General features: G+C 47.9%; 8 protein-coding genes across 8 annotated transcripts; 4 read left to right on the top strand and 4 right to left on the bottom strand.

Annotated features, from left to right (window-relative positions):
- Positions 1–85: 85 nt before the first annotated feature.
- C8Q69DRAFT_304336 (thiamine diphosphate-binding protein) lies at positions 86–2,213 on the bottom strand. The gene is made up of 5 exons (XM_028627185.1): positions 1,829–2,213; positions 1,561–1,748; positions 1,441–1,502; positions 1,174–1,383; positions 86–1,093 (listed from the first exon to the last, which is right to left on the bottom strand). The coding sequence occupies exons 1-5, from the start codon at positions 1,966–1,968 to the stop codon at positions 326–328; spliced, it is 1,368 nt and encodes a 455-aa protein (XP_028484422.1). The 5' UTR covers positions 1,969–2,213; the 3' UTR covers positions 86–325.
- A 1,230-nt stretch (positions 2,214–3,443) lies between these two features.
- C8Q69DRAFT_508142 (hypothetical protein) lies at positions 3,444–3,793 on the top strand (the record flags this gene model as incomplete). Its single annotated transcript, XM_028632950.1, has 2 exons — positions 3,444–3,667; positions 3,775–3,793. The coding sequence occupies 2 exons, from the start codon at positions 3,444–3,446 to the stop codon at positions 3,791–3,793; spliced, it is 243 nt and encodes an 80-aa protein (XP_028484423.1).
- Positions 3,794–3,867: 74 nt separating this feature from the next.
- C8Q69DRAFT_471500 (FAD-dependent oxidoreductase) lies at positions 3,868–5,938 on the bottom strand. Its single transcript, XM_028630910.1, has 3 exons — positions 5,771–5,938; positions 5,436–5,708; positions 3,868–5,345 (listed from the first exon to the last, which is right to left on the bottom strand). The coding sequence occupies exons 2-3, from the start codon at positions 5,620–5,622 to the stop codon at positions 4,042–4,044; spliced, it is 1,491 nt and encodes a 496-aa protein (XP_028484424.1). The 5' UTR covers positions 5,623–5,708; positions 5,771–5,938; the 3' UTR covers positions 3,868–4,041.
- Positions 5,939–6,099: 161 nt separating this feature from the next.
- Positions 6,100–8,319, top strand: C8Q69DRAFT_528851 (major facilitator superfamily domain-containing protein). Its single transcript, XM_028633683.1, has 4 exons — positions 6,100–6,626; positions 6,690–6,917; positions 6,972–7,066; positions 7,137–8,319. The coding sequence occupies exons 1-4, from the start codon at positions 6,487–6,489 to the stop codon at positions 8,153–8,155; spliced, it is 1,482 nt and encodes a 493-aa protein (XP_028484425.1). The 5' UTR covers positions 6,100–6,486; the 3' UTR covers positions 8,156–8,319.
- Positions 8,320–10,017: 1,698 nt separating this feature from the next.
- On the top strand, positions 10,018–11,081 carry C8Q69DRAFT_471505 (hypothetical protein). Its single transcript, XM_028630911.1, has one exon. It carries the CDS (start codon positions 10,316–10,318, stop codon positions 10,649–10,651), a length of 336 nt encoding a protein of 111 aa, XP_028484426.1. The 5' UTR covers positions 10,018–10,315; the 3' UTR covers positions 10,652–11,081.
- Positions 11,082–12,117: 1,036 nt separating this feature from the next.
- On the top strand, positions 12,118–15,159 carry C8Q69DRAFT_404316 (putative beta-mannosidase; the record flags this gene model as incomplete). The annotated part of the gene is made up of 4 exons (XM_028628033.1): positions 12,118–12,308; positions 12,431–12,511; positions 12,568–12,794; positions 12,851–15,159. The coding sequence occupies 4 exons, from the start codon at positions 12,118–12,120 to the stop codon at positions 15,157–15,159; spliced, it is 2,808 nt and encodes a 935-aa protein (XP_028484427.1).
- A 1,018-nt stretch (positions 15,160–16,177) lies between these two features.
- Positions 16,178–17,083, bottom strand: C8Q69DRAFT_445705 (phosphotransferase enzyme family protein; the record flags this gene model as incomplete). The annotated part of the gene is made up of 1 exon (XM_028629082.1): positions 16,178–17,083. One exon carries the CDS (start codon positions 17,081–17,083, stop codon positions 16,178–16,180), a length of 906 nt encoding a protein of 301 aa, XP_028484428.1.
- A 571-nt stretch (positions 17,084–17,654) lies between these two features.
- C8Q69DRAFT_471510 (hypothetical protein) lies at positions 17,655–18,773 on the bottom strand. Its single transcript, XM_028630912.1, has one exon. It carries the CDS (start codon positions 18,578–18,580, stop codon positions 17,873–17,875), a length of 708 nt encoding a protein of 235 aa, XP_028484429.1. The 5' UTR covers positions 18,581–18,773; the 3' UTR covers positions 17,655–17,872.
- Between the last annotated feature and the right edge of the window lie 589 nt (positions 18,774–19,362).

Here is a 19,362-nt window from a genome sequence, read left to right on the forward strand (position 1 = left end):
TTTCTCTGTTTGTTCCGAGTTGACGGATGTTAGCGTTTTCTCTGTTGTCAGTGTAGATTAACTTTCGGTTCTTTCCATTGTATTGAGTATTACTTTACTTGCATTGCATTGCATTTCGTTACATGATTGAGCAAGGATAATGCCTTACAAAAAAGAAATACCCATCACTTAATGGCCGTTATTCCTCTCCAAGATGCAAATAGATATTGTTCTTTGCAAGGCATTGTATCTCGCATAAGTAGGTTGTAAACGATGTATGTATATATATATATATATGTGCATGACGAAAGGGTACCGAAGGAGACGCTCCCTTCTTGGACAATATTTAAAGTCCCTTAATCCCATCTTGGAATTCCCTTAGGTCATACTCCTCTGGATACGTCTCCAAGATACGCTTCAGCTCCTTCATCTGTTCTTGCGCCTCTTCTGTCAATTCCTCATAAACGTCCGTAAAGGCCTCTCTAAGGGGAGGCTTCTTCTCCCTCTCAGCAGCGCTGAATTCCTTGAGTACCGTTCGACGGATCTCATCCCGCGTGTCGCGTTCCAGGTCCTCGTTCCAGAGGCCTTTGTTTTCAAGCCACTTCCGTAGCCGAATGATCGGGTTATCGCGCCGTTTCCAGTCCTCGACTTCGACGCGCGCACGGTATGCAAAGCTATCGTCGCTGGTGCTGTGGTGGGAAACGCGGTAGCTCATTGCTTCGATGAGGATGGGTCGGCCGCCATCGGAGAGGGCCATGCGGCGTGCTTCTTTGGTTACTTCGCGTACAGCGAAGATGTCGTTGCCATCGACGCGGATGGTGTCGATTCCGTAGCCGATTCCACGGCTAGCGATGCCGTCGCCGCGGTACTGCTCTAGTGTCGGGGTGGAGATGGCGTAACCGTTGTTGCGGCAGATGAAGACTACAGGACAGGATCTTGTAGCAGCGATGTTCAGTGCGGCGTGGAAGTCGCCCTCGCTCGCTGCGCCTTCACCGAAATAACAAGCGACGATGCGCGGTGGAGTGTTTGGATTCTGGAGATGTTGGAGCTTCAGGGCGTATGCGGCACCTGCGGCTTGGGGGATTTGAGTTGACAGTGGTGAGGATATTGTGTACTTAGTTGGACATATATGATTAGAATTGGCTGTGGTGGTGGTCATATCTTTAGGGGGGGAGGGGCATGGATTTGATTTACCTGTTTCGGATATGAGCGTCCATAATGTACCGGCATATTACGCCCTTTGCCGGCATCGTTCTTGTTGGAAAACAGCTGGCTCATGAATTCTTGCAAAGTGAATCCACGTTGCTGGAGAACGCCGGCTTCTCGATACTGTGCGAACACCACGTCGTCTGGAGAGAGCGCCGTTGCGGAACCCACGGCGATTCCTTCCTCGCCTGCAGAGACCTAAGGAGAGGTGAGATGATCAGCGGAAAGCTTCCATACGTAGCGCACAGTACGCACCATATAAAAGCTCAATCGGCCTTGTCTCTGGGCTTCGAACATGATCAGGTCCATTATATTAACTGCGTCGCTTGGATCAGTAGTGGTCCCATCACTGGTAGATACGGCAGGAAGACGAACCCGTCAACATGTTCTTATACCAAGATATGACCTCCTCATCTGAGACGTCTGTTGGAGCGTGGTTTTGATCCACGATGGTTCCGTCCGAGTCCATCACTCGATACGTAGGCATAGCGGGCATATTCGATGGTCGTGAGAAGGACATTTCCGTGGTGAATTTACTGTCGACTGCGCCAGGGAATCGAACACTGAGCGAGCGCCGCAAAATCCGAATCAGATGTGATTCTCGAAAAAACATGTTCACAGAGGTCTGGCGAGATCGACTTACTGGTCCGACCCAGGTCTCTGAGAGATAGAATTGCTCCATCGTACTGCAGTCCGCGGGGCTATCAAGGGAGTAGTAGTAAAGACCTTCCGGCCGGAGGTGGATATGGATAAACCGCTCCTTCGAAACAGTGAAGACGCCATCAGACCGGTCAAGGGATCATCAGCGACGGATCAAGACCAGAGAACGAAACGAAATGAAGAGGGAGTTCGTGGACTCCAGGTGCGAGAACAACATTAACTACCGTCGAGATGATCGTCTGGGGAATGCGGAGAGGCTCGGTTGGCGTCGGTTGAGCCCTGTGGATCTCCGCGAATGCCCGCGTTGGAGGTTAACTTGATAACTAACTAGAGTCTAGAAGTAATAATTATAGAAGTAGTTGCTATAGATTTATTTATATCCATTGGTCTGATCGATATGGTTGCTATTATTATTCTGTATCTAGTCTAGTTCGGATGATTGGATTGGATCGTCGAAGATGTGTACAGTACATACACAGGAAGCATCGATCGCTCTTGGACAGTTGACCATTATATTTCCCTTGACGCTAGTTAATACCAATAATAATAATGAATAATAACTACTAGCAGGCACTGCTGGAGGGATAATCGGCTTTGGATCGGTTCTCTCGGAGACTAACGGACCGGTTCGATGTTCGATCGGACAACTTGCCGGCGTCTTCTTGCAGTTTCGGACTACAGGAATCGACCATCAAGAATCTAGATAACGATAACTACCTAGTTAACTACACGCAACACACAACGATGTGCTCAGCAACCAGATAAGATCTTGTCTCCCACGGAGAGAAGACAGAGATCAGCCTACAGGCAGAGGATAGATGAAGAAAAAAAAAAGAGAAAAAAGGAGAGTGAGTCAACTAAGAATGATAATAATCACTAATTAATTAATTAACTTAGTCGCCGCTCAGCCGTGAGACTTTCCCAAAAGGTTACAATAAGTATAGCTTCATCTGGCAACTCCAATCATGATAGATTGCCGGTCCGACGAAAAATGACGATTTGAAAGTGCACAACGCATCTCGTTTCGAGATTCCCTCAGCAGTCTGTCCTTGGGCGCTTTTTTGGCGGCTTTTTTGACGGGCTTTTTCGCTCTTCTTTCCCGCCCGTCCTTCGTGGATCTGATAACATTCTCGCGTCTTCATCTCTTCTCTTCTCTTCTCTTCTTCCTCAATCATCGACCCATCCGTCCACCTTTTAACTCTCCTCTCCGCCTCTCCTCTCCTCTCTGTTAACGAACGATCGGTTTAACCGCCACTGCACTTCCCTGCGTGGAGTCATCAACATCAGGTGGTGATTGGAATAACGTTAAAGTCTTTCGAAGACCCAATCTTGACCAGTGAGTGTGCCTTATTCAGCTGCGCATACTTTTGATCACAGCTGCTCCTGTTTTAGTACAGCTATACTGATATCCAGAAAAGGGTCTACTCTGGATCAAGTACGCGCTTAGCTCACCAACCAACCTTCCACTCGACTCGATCAAGCAAACCGTGGACTACTCTCTGAACATCCAGAGACAAGGAAAAGCAATTTGTCGCAAGCTGTAAAGTACAGTCCGCGTATCCCTCACACCACATCAATAAAGAGAGAGAACCGCCACCATGCCGCTCTTCGCCCGCATCATCACCCTCACCAACTTCGTCATTGCCTCCTCGGCGCTGAGTTTCCAGATCTTCGTCCTCGAACCCTGGCACCAGACGCTGGATGACCAGTTCCAGGCCCTGAAGACGGAACACATCGCCATGCTCAAGCGCCATGGAGAGGAGCTGTCTGCCATCAGAAGCCAGATCGAGGCCCTCAAAGAGAAGGAGGCGAAGAGAGGGAAGTGGTTCTAGAACCTTTCTTTTTCTTTTTTCTCTTACTTGTTATATTGCAAGAACATCCTATCCTTGGCTGGCGCGCCTAGATCAGCACCTTACTAGACGAGACTAGAGAGGAGTTCTTGAGATAGAGTCCTAGGGTTGGATAGATTCCCTTGCATCATTAGATTTCATGTTAGAGGTCATGAGGGAATAAGTATGAGATCGGCTTCTTTTCTTTTCTTTTCTTTTTTTTTTTCCCTGTTCCTGTTCTGCATAGTGGTGTTCGCCGACTTTCCTTTTGAATTCACTTCATCTATACCTACCAAATGAGATCGTCTCTATACGAAAAGAGAAAAAGAGGTAAAATAAACAAACAAAAAAAAAAGAATATTATCAACTACAACTTCGCTCTATACCCTTCATCTCCTAGATCCAAATCTCGCTCATCACTCATTCGTACATTCAACAGTGAGTTAGGGCTGTCCTTCCCTTGCATAATGAAGTTATGCGGCTTCTCACCCGGGTTCAACGAGCGCCACTTGAAGAATCGCTCTAACATATCCGACTCCCTGCCCTCCACGCGATCCGCAACGAACCGCCCGATGATCGGTAGGAACTTGAACGCATGTCCACTCCCGCCTGTCGCGACTATCACTCCAGCTTTTCCAGGGACGGAATCAATCACGAAATGGTTATCGAAACTATCCGTATACCAGCAGAGTCGAGTCGTGGTGATTTTGAGATTAGCAGCGCCCAGTTCCGGGAGGTATTTATCCAAAAACCCACGGATGACTTGGATGGATTTAGCCGGCAAGGTATGGATCGATGGACGCGTGTATGCAGTGATAGGAGTGCTGCGGATTGTTGTTTTCTTATCGCTCGTGGTGGCTAGTGTCGGGTTGGTATACTTCGTTCCTCGATATCCGAGCTTCATGACGCCGCGCTCATCGATCGGGAAGCCGTATAAACTGCCGTTGGCGCCACCGCGCATCTTGTAATGCCAGACGGGGAATCGGTCAGGGGAGAAACGCTCGCGGAGTGGAGATCCCTCGGGGATTTGGATCATGGCTACGGAACCGGCCGTCGTCTCGCAGAGGCCGTCGAGCTCTGGGAGAAGGGTTGGTGTCCAGCCGCCGCAGGCGAGGATAACCACTGCGGCTCGATGCGTCTTCCCATCGGATGTCTTGATTCCTGTCACAGCGCCGTTTTCCTCGATGAAGCTGGAGAATTGGCCTGCAGTCGGGTCGAGGATGAACTTGACGCCTAGAGATTGGGCCTTGTGTAGCGCAAAGCGACATGCTTTATCCGCGTAGACGAAGCCGCCCACCATGTCAAGATGACCCGAAAGACGGCCCTGGCCTTTGTGCAGCAGATTGAACGGATCAATAGCAGCGTTGAGCCCATCACGGCGGGCTCGCGCGACATCCCTGGGGTCGGTGAGGAGATATTGCGTATGGCCGTAGCCTGCGGCAGTGATGTTCTTGACAGACAGATCCTCAAAGCCATTCATTCCTTTCTCATCGCCGATATGATAGTTGCCGCAATTGACATAGATGCGGTCCTTGGTCGTCATTCCTGGAGGTAGATCATCTCCTCTGGCTAGAGAATCGTTCCACGCTGTCCAGTTCTGGATCGCCTCGAACGTGAGGTTCTGGTACCATGTTTCATGGCCGTAGGCTGCGCGGATGATTTTGTTGCAGTCTGAAATGGGGTGTTAGCTGCTGAGATTCAAGAAGAACTATCAAGTCATTGATCTATGCAAATATTCGGATTGAAATTTCATCATCTTACCCGCTGATGCGGCGTCGCATCCCCGGTCAAAATCGTACAAGGTCTCATGATACGGCTGCTTGTCGAACACGGTGATGTTCTCAAAGCCCCTCTGCGCCAGATGGATCGCAGAGCTCAGACCAAAGATGCCCGCGCCGACGATGACGATAGGCGCATTTTTGTCTGTGAGGAGGGGTTGGGGCGTCATTGTGATAGAACTAGCGGTGCGATGGCCACGAATGTTTTTTTTTTTTCTGGGTTACGACCACTCTGTCTCGATAGAGACTGAGGGTTCTAAATTCATATAGTTAGCTGTGAGAAGTTGTTGTCTGATCCGGAACAACAAGGTGCCCTACTGTATCATCTGCCGAGTGTATCGATCAGCAATAAGTACCTAAGAGGAAAGACCCAAGCGGATCAGGCCGATGCATTTCTATATCATCAGCCATCTCTTTGGTTGATACATAATGTTACTCGCATAGGAAACACGAGAGTCGGGACACCAACTCGAGTGATTAAGCTACTTCTCTCCAGCTCCATGTGGGGAAGACGGTGCTATCGAGATTCGATAACAGCCATGTCTTTCTCTTCTGGGAAGGTTCTGTTGCGGCTGGAACCGCCATGCAGCATTCTCTAGCTTCTGGCCGATCTTGATAATGACAGTTTCCCGCTACAGCTTCGGTGGGAGAGTGAGCTGTCGGTCTCTCTCCGACGTAAAGTATCTCCGCCAATGGCGGCCTCCAGGCTCTTGTTATCTGTAGGTTAATGGATTGGTATCAAGTAGCATTCGTCGTTGGTCGGCCGAGAGGAATTCGAGAATCCTGCAGATGAGGACGTAAGTATGTATTGACTATTGACTGCCGTGTTTCTCTGTTATCGCGCGGTAAAACTAATTATCGCGCTGGAGTCAACCACTGCTGATGAAATAGCATAGGCGACTATAATAAGCAAAGCATGGAGACTCTTGAAGAATGTTGTATCATCAGAGGTACTGTACTTCTGGGGTATATAGTACACGTCGAGACAAGCCTTGGATTTCTCCCCTTGAAGTCTCATAACTGGCAAGACAGTCATGGCAGACCCGACTTCGTCCAAGTCTGATCTGCAAAAGACCAAGAGCCCCTCTATCTCAGAGGCAGGCGTTTCCATCGCTGGATCCTTTGTTATAGATCCAGTAGTGGAGCGATCGGTAGTGAGAAAGCTGGATTTCAGGTACTTATGTCCTGCCACTTCGTCCTTGAGAACTGACATGTTTACTGACAATGGCTACTGTAGACTCCTGCCTGTTCTGTCTCTCATGTACTTCTTCAACAATCTCGACCGATCCAACCTGGGAAATGCAAAGACCGACGGCTTGGATAAAGACTTTGGCCTGGTGGGAAACCAGTACAGCATTGTCTTGGCTGTTTTCAACGTCACGTTCTGCTCCTTTGATCTGCCTTCGAACTTGCTGCTGAAGCGGTTTAGCGGAAGGAGAATGCTGCCGATGATGATGATGGCTTGGTGAGTCTCTTAGAAAAACATGAATGGGCTTCTTGCTGAGAGACATTATCATAGGGGCTCCGTGACTCTTCTTCAATGCGCCGCGCATAACTTCTCCGGTCTCCTGGCATGTCGGTTCTTTATGGGGATTTTCGAAGCTGGTTTCTTCGGTAAGTGGTGCATAGATACTATATCGGACAAAGCTACCCTCGAAAGGAAGCTGATTCTCGTCTAAAATAGCGGGTGTCATATTCTATCTGACTCAATTCTATAAACGAAATGAGCTGGCTTTTCGCTTGTCAATCTTCTATGGAACGGTCACTATCGCCGGTGCATTTTCCGGATTGATATCCTTTGGAGTATTCCAGATCAAGCACCACCTTCCAGGATGGATGTACCTCTTCATCATCGAAGGCGGTGCTACTCTTATTTGTGCTAGCTTTGCGGCCTGGTGGCTTCCTCTGAGTGGTTCCCGGTGTCACTGGTTCAGCGAGGAAGAATCTCACGTGGCCGAGCTACGTCTTCTACATGACGGCTCAGTCAGATCTGACGATGCCTTTGATCTCAAGGACGCACTCAAGGGGCTTTGCGATTGGCGCGTCATGGTATGGGCAATGAGCTGCTTTTCTTATGGAATCGCCCAGTCTTCCGTGAGCAACTTCTTGCCCCAGATGATTGCCCTGTTGGGTTATTCTACCGTCAAGACAAACCTCTACACTGTCGCTCCATACTGCGTTGGAACCGTCGTTCTCTGGACTCTTTGCCGGTCTTCAGACTACTTCCGCGAGCGCTCCTTCCACCTCGCCGGCGCTTTAATGATTACGTTCGTCGGATATATCATCCTCATAACAGTCGACGCCGAGAAACACAAGGGCGTCGCCTACTTCGCCTGCTTTCTTCTCACGAGCGGAGCCTTTGCCCCCAGCTGTATCTTCCATAGCTGGCATGCCAACAACGTAGCATCTGAAAGTCAACGGGCAGCCATTGTTGGATTTCTCGTCGGCTCAGCCAACTGCGCTGGAATCCCTTCCAGTCTTGCATTCGATTCTCGAACCGCTCCCAAGTACATGCCGGCGCTGATCGTGAATTGCGTGTTTCAGATGGTTGGAATCCTGATGATCCTGGGCCTGGGGATGTGGTTTCGGTATGATAATCGAAGACGGGATAAGTTGCAGGGGGTTAAGCTTACCGCAGCTGATGTTGCGACGCAGTGTTTGGTGGATGGGTGGAGGGATCCGAATTGGAGGTGGACTGCTTGATTCATTTCAGCACTACTAGGGGTTCAGTCTCATGAATCAAACATCTTTGCAGCTCATGAATTCGTTTGTTTACAGTATCAGACGTAATGAGTTAGTGTACTGATGAATCAATTTACTGCTTCAGTGTATGCTTGTCACCAACCCCGAGCAATGTTCTTTCTTTTCACATTTTCCTGCAGACAAATCCTTGCATCATCAGCAGGACCAGCAAACGCCATTGGATTCATTGAGCCCGTGCCCCTCGACCTCATCATCTTCTATCTGGGTCATTCTCCATATGGACGATACTATTCGCATGAATAGCCGGCCAGCCCAGGACTAGCCCACTACGCAACCGTCCAAACGTGGCAGATGGCTATTAAATCATATGCGTTTCGGCAGTGAGAATAAGCAACACTAATCTTTCCAAGATCCAACTGAATTATTAGAGCCTGTCCATGCAGGAAAAACATCCTTAAGGAATTTTTCTATTGGATCGATCCTCCTTTAGGTAGTGGGGATCAGTACTATTATGACCGACGCAGTGAGCATGAAGCCAATATCCTTCCCTTCCGAAAGCGTGTGAGAGAGCTATGTGAAGAACTCTCCTCTCTTTCTGGAGTAATGGCGAAAATGCATCATAAAAATTGCGTCTGTCGCTTACACATAGCCTGACCGTGGATAATACTGAGAAGAACACAGGTAGCGCAAACTCTATGCTGCCGAACCATCACTTCGTTGCAAGTGACGCCTACGGGGCAAGGCATTCATCCCGCCAGGAGTGTAGATCTTCAGCTTGCTAATAGGAAGCTTGAATTCAGGACTCTAGCTAGCACGCCAGGAGAAGCTATATCTAATTTAGAATATACTGTGGTTAAATATCTGCATTCCTTTCCAAGCGGGAACTAATAGCGGGCCGATAGTAGATCTGCCAAGGTCGCAGATATATCGGGGCTTAAAGTAATGAATAAGTATAATAGTAACGACTTCGGCGTATACAATGGTTGTGCTTGATTAAGGCACATCATGTAATACAACAACACACTGTCAAACTATCTCTCATCCAACTTTCGCGCGGAAACAAAGAGCAGGGCATTGAGAACCTAACAATATTACTCTGACGTAAGAGGTCGAAGAGGGGGGGCCATTAAAAGGGCCTTTTCCGATACTATATCCATAGAACGATAAGCTCAGCTCAGTGCAAAGATGGAGCCAGGTTTTGGTATTTGGAATCATGGTATGATCCCTTCTTCTCTGGACATTGGTCCTCACTGTCTCGGAAATCAGGAATATGGGTTCATCTCCACTCCAGAAGACTACCTAATCGTGGCCCTTTAGGTCGATCTCGATTGCGACTGGTCGATCAAAATTGGGGACTTTCGTCAATTTAGAACAGCAGCGCCAAAGTCATGTAGAGTAGCTGCGCCTAGCATTCTCATATGCAGGTATTGCCGCATATAGTGTCCATACATCCAGGTATCACTAGTCCCCAGAATAGTAGATCTCTAACTAGTTCTTCGCAATAGGGCCACAGGCGTAGTTTTTTTGCGCTGCAGAACGGACCTAATTGAGAGAGATAGATTTAACATCTTATATTCTGGTTACTATGTAATCCGTATACTATTTGTGATAAATGCACATCGTTCGCTGAATTAACTAAGTCCACGATGCTTATGATAGTGACTAGAAGCGGGCACCACTTTTTTAGGTTCTGAGGGTTCAGCCAGCCATGAAATGAGGTATTTTTCTTTTCTTTTTTTCTTTTGAAGACAATGATATTCTGTACTAATAACTTATTGTGGTCCAATTGTATCAGACCATGACATAGATAGCGAATATGTACTAGGACCGCATGAAGAAATCGACAATGTTTGTCTGCACCCAAAAAATGAGGCAATCCTCTCCACTCGTCCGTTCTTGTTGATCAACAGTTCGTCTTTTCTGAAGATCCCTAAAGTGAGCTGGGGAGAGTTCAGCTATAAATACATAGACAGTTTCCCACATCTGTCTTGGAATACAACAACCAGACAGACAAAGGAACACAATCTGATCGATCTTGACAGCTCTTCGCCCTCAATTGGCCAGCAAAGAACGATTCTCAGCGCCAAAGTAAGACAAGCACCGCCATTTTGTTCGATTTCCCTCGACTATTGGGGCTCGTTCTAATCTTTTTTTAACTAGATGCCCATCGCTCCAGGTAGAATCTCCGGTGTCGCTAATACCTTCAATGGCCGTTGGATTGTCGAAGGCAACACCGTTCTGTTGCACGGTGTCTTCCCCCAAAGCCTTGAGAAATGGGACTCGGACGCTCTGCTTGAATATGAGAATGTCGAAGATATTAGTGGCGACTTCTTCATTCGTCCCGAGGAATCGTTCTCACATGTCGGGCCCCATGATCTAAGCCTGTTTCTGAGAAGCCTGCGCGGCAACAAGGTCAAGATTACTGGTCACCTCAGCGGTCCTATCTCTAACAGGACCGACGTCACCGCTCAAGTAAGCGTGGTCCGTGAAGATTGATTAGTTAGAGATCCTTTGATCAAGGAGAAACTAGCTCAATACGCGGAGCGAGCAGTGTGGATAGGGAGACAAAGATATCTGGAGGGTAGGGAATGGAGAATTCTCGTTCTAAGCTCAGATTACTCTTGTTGGTAGAATTATTGGGCTTGAACATAGACTGTCTGTGTCTATACCTATGTTGCGAGCTATCATCCTCTTACAGGTCCAATGAATCTGCAGATTTGAAGAGAGTGGAAGTTAGTTTCCCATTTATCACCTACGATTGTAGATGGCATTATACCGCGAATCCCGACCAAGTTGAGACAGGGGGGGGACCTATAAGGTTCTGACCCAAATTTGAATTTAGCTGAAATCCAGCTGACGAGTATCGTGAGCCCGTCCTTAACGGATATGCATCGCGATATTGGTAGAGAATGAAGCCCGACCTGGATATGCTTCATCCTCTGGTTCGTGCGATGCTGGCAGCGGTGATGAGAATGCCGGAGTTCAAGTGTGTCTAGACATGGGGTAGTATGGGTTAGAGAGACCCGCAGCCAGCCAGCGGATGTATTACTTGGAGGCTGATGAATATGCTTGATTCAGGAGACTGTCTAGGAGGATGAGCGACCGATATATCTAACTATTCTTCCTACTTAAGGCCTCTGGTGTCAAAAGTATATAAAACATGTTTTAGAACACTAGTGCAGGCTTTTTTGTACATATATTATAGGGTATTATGACGCAACTTATGGATTATAATTAGGAATATAACAATCTTCCCAGAGCACTTGATATCTTATAATATGGATGCAGCTTAGACAAGGAAGAGCACGAACATCAGTGGTTTGTTCTTAGTAGGTGCGGGATTGCCGGACTACCTATCCGATAGATAAAGATCAAAACGTTACTTGATATCCCCACCTCTCTTTCTTATTCACTGATTTAGATTAAAAGACCGAAATCGACTACCATACCTGTGTAGTTATGTCTATCTTTTCGATCAGGGATGTTCAACACTCACTCGTGGACGATCTACCAAAGACGCCGGCTAAACCCCTTGTCAACATGGCTGGATCTTGTTTTCTTTTCTTCCATTTAAGTTCTCAATTCAAGCCACCGGGTAGCCCTAGAAAACCCCGCATTTATCCAACTCGATCCGGCGTAATCCCAGGGCACAGATCATCGTAGCACCTGAGCTTTGAGCTTGCACGATGTCACTCTCGAGTCTCTGTGCCCCTTGGTGCCATGCTGGCTCCGGTTAAAGAATCAATGTACTGTACATGGTTTTGGCCCCTAATTGATTGCGGAAAAATTACTTCCGTCGAAATGCATGGGCCTTATGACTGCGGCCTACTCTAAAAGCGAGGCTGCGGCATAAAATCTCCCTTCGTTCCGGCAAGTCGCAGGAAACTTGAAAGGTTGTTCTGTGATGCTGGGACTTTGACCGCTCTCTCAAGGCAAGACGGACTTGCGGGCTGATTGTCACGATGCTCTTGGGGATCCAAGCCGCGCTAGTCCTGGCTGCGACCGGTCTTTCAAGCCTCGCGTCGGCACAGAATGTTATCGATCTTAGCGGTGACGGGTGGACGGTAAGTAACAAGGAGCTGGGTATATCAGTTGTCGGAAAGTTGCCTTCTCATGTCCAGTTGGATCTGTATGCGGCTGGTGTTATTGGTGAGTCTGATCTTTCCGTAGAAATCCTTTTTGCTCTACATACTAAATGACCACTAGGTGACCCGTAAGTCTCGGCCGGTGCTGTTTTGCGGGAGTTGGAACTGATCTTTTACTTATCTTGTAAAGCTACTACGGTCTCAATGACTTCAATCTCCGCTGGGTAGCAGCTCGCAATTGGACATATGTTAGCCATCCTATCAACGGACTGTAAGTCTACCAATACAGGAGGATACAGTCACCTGCAGCTAATCAGTGATACTCAGGAGCGATGACTACGATTCATCATGGCTTGTTTTTGATGGATTGGATACATTCACGACCATCGAACTTTGTGGGCAATTTGTCGCGGCGACAAATAATCAATTCCGACAATATCACTTCGATGTGTCCAATATATTAAAGAACTGTAGTGGTGATCCCATCTTGAGTCTCAATTTCGGAAGCGCACCGAACATTGTCAATGCTATCGCCAACCAGCCAGGGCAGGCAGGTTAGTGTGTTCACCTAAAGACTCATATACTCGTGGTGACATGCTTATTTCTTTAGAATGGCCATATGGGATCCAACTCACCTATGAATACCCCAATAGGGAATTCATGCGCAAGGAGCAATCGGACTTTGGTTGGGACTGGGGACCAGCATTCGCTCCAGCTGGACCATGGAAACCGGCATATATCGTGCAGCTGCAGCGTTCAAAAGGCCTCTATGTCTTGAATACAGATCTGGATATTTACAGAGAGGGACAGCTTAACCACCTGATTCCGGACCAGAGCCAGCCTTGGGTGGTTAATGCAAGTATCGACTATCTGGGAGATCTCCCAGAAGGCGCTTCTATGTCCATCGAGATCAGAGAGGCTGACAGGCCAGACTTCGGTCTCGGAACCACGCCGCTTGACAATGTGACTGTTTCTGGGAACTCGATTACTGGTACGACTCTCATAGATCCAGACGCACCGAAGCTTTGGTGGCCGAACGGTCTCGGCGATCAGAATCTGTATACTATAACGGTGAGTGTGATCGATCAGAAGAACAATACACTCGCTACTGTCACAAAGAGGAGTGGCTTCCGGACAATCGTGCTTAACCGGACAAATATTACCGAGCAACAGCTGGACATGGGAATTGCACCTGGAGCGAACTGGCACTTTGAGATAAACGGGCATGAGTTCTACGCCAAGGGTTCGAACTTCATTCCTCCGGATGCGTTCTGGCCTCGTGTTACAAAAGATAGGATGAACAGGCTATTTGACTCGATTGTCGCTGGAAACCAGAATATGCTACGGGTCTGGGCATCTGGGGCTTACCTCCCCGATTTTATCTACGACATTGCAGATGAACGGGGAGTGCTGCTATGGAGTGAGTTCGAATTCAGCGACGATTTATATCCCGTTGATGAAGAGTTCCTCGACAACGTCGCCGAAGAGGTGGTCTACAACGTGAGACGCTTAAACCACCACCCGTCATTAGCTCTCTGGGCTGGTGGGAATGAAATAGAAAGCTTGATGCTCCAGCTGGCGAACGAGACCGATCCTGATCACTACGGCAGATATGCTGGAGAATACGAGAAGCTATTCATCAGCCTCATTCTACCTCTGGTATATGAGAATACGCGGTCCATTTCGTACAATCCTAGCAGCACGACAAATGGATATCTCGAAGTCAATCTCTCTGCCCCAGTGCCTATGGTTGAGCGATACTGGAATCTCACACCTGGTGCTGTCTACGGCGACACCGACTTTTATAATTACGACAGCAGCATCTCGTTCAACTATTCCGCTTACCCCGTCGGACGCTTCGCCAACGAATTTGGCTTCCACAGCATGCCGAGTCTCCAGACCTGGCGGCAGGCTGTTGACCCAGAAGATCTACACTTCAATAGCAGTGTAATCATGCTGCGGAATCACCACTATCCCTCTGGTGACCTCAGCACAGACAACTTCAAGAACAGTTCCATGGGCATGGGCGAGATGACTGTCGCTGTGGAACGGTACTACCCGATTCCTAACAAGACAGATTCGGTAGCCAACTTCAGCGCCTGGTGCCATGCGACTCAAATCTTCCAGGCAGACATGTACAAGTCCGAGATCCAATTCTATCGACGAGGAAGCGGTATGCCAGAACGACAACTGGGATCGCTATACTGGCAGCTCGAAGACATCTGGCAAGCGCCCACATGGGCTGGTATCGAGTACGACGGCCGCTGGAAGGTACTTCACTATGTTGCTAGAGATATCTACCAACCCGTGATCATTTCTCCATTCTGGAACTACACCACCGGAGACCTTGAAATCTACATCACATCAGATCTGTGGGAATCAGTCTCAGGAACGGCGAATTTGACTTGGCTAGACCTGAAAGGCAAACCACTACCTAATAACGCTGGCACTCCATCCTCAGCCAACTTCACAGTTGGGGCGCTCAACACAACTAATATTTACACCACAAATGTTAACAATCTCACCTTATCTAACCCAAGCGATTCCATTCTGATTTTATCTGTCGAAGCAATTGGCAACGCACCCAATACTCCGTCAAACTCGTCTGCAAAGGCGTTCACGCATCAAAACCACTTCACGCCCGTCTTCCCGAACAAGCTGAAACTTGTTGATCCTGGTCTATCAGTCACCAAGGGTCCCAACGAAACGACGTTCGTTGTGGAAGCGAAGTCAGGCGTCTCGCTGTATACGTGGCTGGACTATCCGGGCGGCACAGTAGGATATTTCGACGAGAACTCTTTCGTGCTGCTGCCTGGACAAAAGAAGGAAGTTGGATTTACTGTGCTGCAGGACAAGAGTGACGGCGGATGGGTCAACAATGTTACGGTGTCCAGTCTGTGGGATCAGACGACTCAGTGAGAGGTCAGTATCTGGGGCACTACTTAGTATGAGATCAGGGATAAGTTATATGTAATGCACAGATATTTAATATATAAGTAAAACCAAAATCGAATCCTATAAAGAGTGGCCTTGAAAACGCACAGAGACTAATAGAAATACGGCTGTAAAAGGAAGCAGAAGGTAGAGAAGTTCTCCACTGGAAATAACCGCTCTCGCCTGTCCCAGTTGATACGACATTATTTAACGTATCAGAAAGCGGTGTGAGCGATACAACGCATACAAAAAAAAAAAAAACAATAAGGATTTGTGCAGGGTATTTGAAGCACTGGTGTCCAAAGATACAGTTTCCCTCTCGGAATATCAGGCTAACGTCGCAAGGAGATATTCTAGCAATATATCTTAGGGCTTGCAATTTCCCTCCATCCAACAGGATACTGTGCTTAAACCCGCATGGATCGTAACTACACTACTCGAGGATGTGCCAATTATTACACTCTTTCTCCTTGAGACGTCCCAAGTCAGAGTAGTTGCAGGTCAAAGGTAAGTCTACCCGTTGGTCCTGCACATTGAGTGCTACTTTAAACTCTAGTTTCGCACTTTCGACCCTCGACACGACCATTGACGCCGAGTCTGTCCCTGTGGATAGTAATACCCCCTGACCACTTCTGGCAGCAGAGACGTAATCTTGCACGGGTGCGCGGGGAGGATTTGTAGTAGGAGCGATTGACCGACAAGAAGAAAGGTCCGTTAAGAGGAAAAGGGTCTTGAGATGGGATAGTACCTGACATTAATGCTAACTTTACGAGTTCCCCTGCGGGCGGCGTTCAGGTAACGTAACCTTTGTGGATTCCCGATAAGGTGTCAGTAATCGAGCATACCTGTTATCCGCAGAGTCTGCGAAGATAATGTCAGAACAACGGACATCAGCATTGTCCTGATCAAAGATGGCTATATAGAATCAGAAACGACATTGGTATCTTGTTTTGCTTTTATATGCTCTTTTTCTTTGTAGTTAAGAAAACACATCGATCTCGTTCTAAAGGTACCAGCCGAGATCCCTGTCAATCAGTTGAATTACGGCCAACTCGGCGGGCCATACTTGAATAGACTCCTGGACTCGCCAGTACCAGTCTTCATCCCACTGCCAAACAAAAGGCCAAGATGCACAAAAGCATTCCCAGAAGTCAGGAAACCAGCCGGAATTTTCCCAATCGACCAGTACGACGTCAAATGATCGCCCACCTTGTTCATTTTTCCGACTTGTATTCTCCGCAACCATAATGTTCCTCTGCAGAACGTCCCCATGCGTCAATGTGGGCCGGTGACCTTGAAAGACGCGAGGGAAATGTTTTTCGTAGAAGCGAGCCTTGTAGTCTGGCCGGTTATTGCGTTCGACCAGGGCTCTATAATTACCGACAAGGGCCGCAACTAAGGCAGATTCGTCGGAGAAAGGCCCTAGGAATCTCTCATCGCCATGTTGGCTATAGAATAGGTAGTGAGGTAGGCCGCCCCCGTCCAGGCTTCCGAAAAAGTCGGGCCATGGACACTCGGCCTTTCGCATGGCGTCGAATATTAGTTTGAGTTTGGCGATAATGTCATCCTTCTCGGACTCCGCCAATGATGGCCAGATCTTATCCAGCTGCACCCCGGGAACGCGTTGCATAATCAAGAAAAGTTGGCTGGAATCATGGGGATCATGGTACATCGCATACAGTCGAGGGGCCGGAACTTCTGGGACGTGTCGTTCCAGGTAAACCAAAGCCTGGCCTTCCCGGACGTCTATACAACCTCCATATTTTACAACAATATCGTCGTTGACCGCCACAACCTTGGAGGCGCTCGTCTCCCACAGAATATTGGTGCAGGCGCGGATTTCATCTGTTGTAGGTAGAGTAGGCAGAGGCTGGGAGTTCTGAAAGGGGACAGCCACTGGTTCCCACATCGTGAACAGAGCAGGAGGCGACGGAGGTAGTGTTAAATATGGATGATTGCCTGAATGGAAAGAAAATGAGGGGTAAAGGAAGATCAGCTACGCTAGCATTAAACGTGACCTGATTAGTTGCGCATATGGGATAACATCGGGCAAGCTAGAGAATGCACTGGAGTATTATCGAAACTATATTTGCGCATATGGAATGTTATTGAGTGGGCGACTAACTTGGACCTTTGGATTAAGTATCTTTGAAAATCATAGCAATCCGAATGCCGCCGTTCCAGAGAGCTTACAGATTATCCAGGTAAATGTTTTGGTCACCCAATTCAAATTTCCAATCAGATTTAACAACTAGTCCAGTTGGCTTTTCAGGAAGATATAGTAAGACAAAAAGACATGTGCATGTGCAAACACTCGAAGTATATAGTAAATCGGCTTTTTATTGCGGCACGGAGTACGACTGTCCTTACCTAGTCACGGTTGTATTTCAGCGCCTTTAGGAATATCTATCGATCATAGCTTTCTACTCCGGTTCATGACAAAACTTAGTCTTTATAGAGTCATGCAGTCAGCAAACCCATATAAGTAGAGAAAGCTAAATATCCTTTCTATTTTTTTTTTTTTTTCTGTGCAACTCGCTACCACTCAGATGCAATCATTTTCTCATAGCCATATGTTTGATATTTGTACAATTTATGTCCATCAATTTTTCATAATGCGTAATGCGTAATGCTCATGCCAGATCCATTCTGTAATCCGTATGGCAATCTCACCAACCAACTTAATTAAGCTGCCTAACTAACCCAGGAGCACAGCCACAAGACCGGTCAAACCAGCCATGATCCCTGCATCCCACGCCCTCGAAGCCAGGGTCACTCCACCGTTCGCATTCAAGGATGGGCTCGGAGACGAACTCTCTGCCGTGTTGGACGGCTGGACTATCGTAGTCGCTGTTGCGGTGCTGGTGATCGCGCCGCTAGTAGATGCTGCGGGTACGACTGAGGTGGCAGTTGATTTGAGCCCGGGGGTCGTTGTTGGAGAGGTAGTTTGGATGGTGAAGAGACCGGAAGACTCGCTGCTTGAAGGAGTAATTATCACGGTGCTGCTGCTGCTGGCAGTTGGAGAGGTAGGGTTTGTGGCGGAGGCAGAGGGCGAAGAAGTGGACCCCGAAGAGGACGAATCCGAAGTAGAGGACGATGAAGAAGAGTCCGAAGATGAAGCAGATTCGGATGCAGACGCAGACGTAGACGCAGTGGGCGATGAAGAACTCGTAGCCGTAGCCGTGCCAGTAGCTGTATTACTCGTAGCAGCACCAGTACCAGACGCACTGCCCGTCGCGACAATAGACGACCACCCAGACGGCAAGGGATCCGTCAAGGTAGGCAGAGCGAATCGCGAAGTATCAGCCGCAGAGTCTCGTTTCTGTTCAGCTTCGTATTCAGCGTATGCGACATTGCCGAGGCCGAGCAGGAGAGCCACGGCGGTGTAGGAGAGGTTGAGATGCATTTGGGTGTAATCCTTTCTTGGGTCTTGATGATTGAGACGGATGATGCAGACCTCAAAGAGGTTGGAAAAAAAGGCACTGGTCTTTGATCTTTGTTGTATGTATTAACTAGAGAACCAGCTGAGCTGAGTGAGGTGTTGTTCTTTATTTATCTGCCTAGGTACTTAGGTTGCCTCGCTCAGTCAGTCACACGACAGGATCTAAACATCACTCCACTTACTCACGTAGGTAGGACAGAATGCGTATGTATGTACCCACTAGTAACTAGCTGGCAAGCTGCATTGTACTGCGCGTACTATGCTATTGGCTCCGATTACTTCCAGCTTGGCCTTCTGAGCAGTATAATAAGATAGTCTCTCTTATAGGAAACAGAAGCAACTACTCATCCACCCATCCTACCCTGCAGGGTCTGCAACGCACATCTTAAAACATCCAGGGCGTTTCAACTGATGAAACAAATGTCACTGTCGATACCAGACATAAGGTCTACAGATCGGGTAAAGATCGTGCAGTCGGCACGTCGGATAGACTGGTAATGGTGCAACAGAAGAGGCCAAGGCCGAGGCGGACTCGGGCTTTAGATTAAACGTGACTGTACTCACTACCGGGAAGATTTGATGCTATGTATGTTCATGTTGGCTTGTTTCAGAGATTATTCTGTTTCATAGTGAGAGTAGTAAATAAAGTCGTTTTTGCAGTTCTAATTTGGAGTGTTTTTCTTTAATTTTAAACACTGGCCTATCATTAGGTACCTAGTCCGCCCAAAATATCATTTACTGGCCGT

This window comes from Paecilomyces variotii, assembly GCF_004022145.1.
Source record: "Paecilomyces variotii strain CBS 101075 chromosome Unknown C8Q69scaffold_7, whole genome shotgun sequence".
Lineage (NCBI taxonomy): Eukaryota > Fungi > Ascomycota > Eurotiomycetes > Eurotiales > Thermoascaceae > Paecilomyces > Paecilomyces variotii.